The sequence below is a fragment of the Gekko japonicus genome, unplaced genomic scaffold (genome assembly GCF_001447785.1).
Source record: "Gekko japonicus isolate JY-2015 unplaced genomic scaffold, Gekko_japonicus_V1.1 scaffold794, whole genome shotgun sequence".
NCBI classification, from domain to species: Eukaryota; Metazoa; Chordata; class Lepidosauria; order Squamata; family Gekkonidae; genus Gekko; species Gekko japonicus.
In genome coordinates, this window is record NW_015164692.1 from 626,596 (window position 1) to 627,538 (window position 943).

The 943-nt window shown below is 53.9% G+C and overlaps 1 protein-coding gene across 1 annotated transcript in view; it reads right to left on the minus strand.

The window, feature by feature from the left end:
* The window catches only part of GPT2 (glutamic pyruvate transaminase (alanine aminotransferase) 2), a 47,816-nt gene that overhangs the window by 6,478 nt on the left and 40,395 nt on the right, over nt 1-943 (minus strand). Inside the window, exon 8 of the mRNA XM_015409429.1 lies at nt 549-723. Coding sequence (XP_015264915.1) covers nt 549-723 — 175 coding nt within the window. The remainder of the gene's footprint in view (nt 1-548; nt 724-943) is intronic.

The following is a 943-nucleotide window of genomic DNA, read 5'->3' on the forward strand; positions in this document are numbered from 1 at the left end:
AGCAGGAACTCCTTTGCATATTAGGCGACACACCCCTAATGTAGCCAATCCTCGAAGAGCTTACAGTAGCCCCTGTAAGAAGAGCTCTGTAAGCTCTTGGAGGATTGGCTACATTAGGGGTGTGTCGCCTAATATGCAAAGGAGTTCCTGCTACAAAAAGAGCCATATTTAAACTGGGGAGGGGTGGGAGAGAGATGCAACAGAAGGGCCAGACAGATGGAGTTGTCGTTCTCAGCCATCAGAAGCTCTGGCCATAGGCCTGTTGGAACAGCTCTGTTTTGCACGCCTTCTGGAACTGTAGCAGGTCCTGCAGGGCCCGAATCTCAGCTGAAGAGCGTTCCACCAGGGCGGGGCCAGGGCTGAAAAGGCTCTGTTTCTGGTCGTAGTTAGTTGAATGCTTCTCAGTCCAGGAATCGTCACTTTGTCTAGTGGGCGTGATACTCTTGGGTGGGTGGGGGGATTTGCCAGCTAACCTGTCCCTGTCCAGGAAGCTGCCGGTCCTATTTTGAGACCCGCGGGCGAAGGAGAACCACACACACTCTACCCACCTTGATGAACTGGGCGTAAGACTCCTCCCCAGGTACCGGAGGATTGACGACAACGTCCATGGCGGCTTGCCCCGAGACGGGTGGGCACAGCCGGACCGACAGGAGCTTGACGAGTTGCCCTTTGATCTCCGGGTGCAAATTAATCACCTCCATGTACCCTCCTCTGTAGCCACACCTGAGAGCAACGTGGTGGCAGGGAACAGAAGAGAGGAGAGAACTGAGCCACCGGGAGACCAACAGCCAAAGTGCACCATTACAGAGAGAGGAGACTGTACTCTTTCCTGTACTCCGTGAAAGAGAAACAGCAACGATAAACTGGAATAGCAATGAGAACTCTACCGACATGGGAAGGTTTGCATTCTATAGACAAGCAGAGGTGTTTCCCCCCCCCCCCG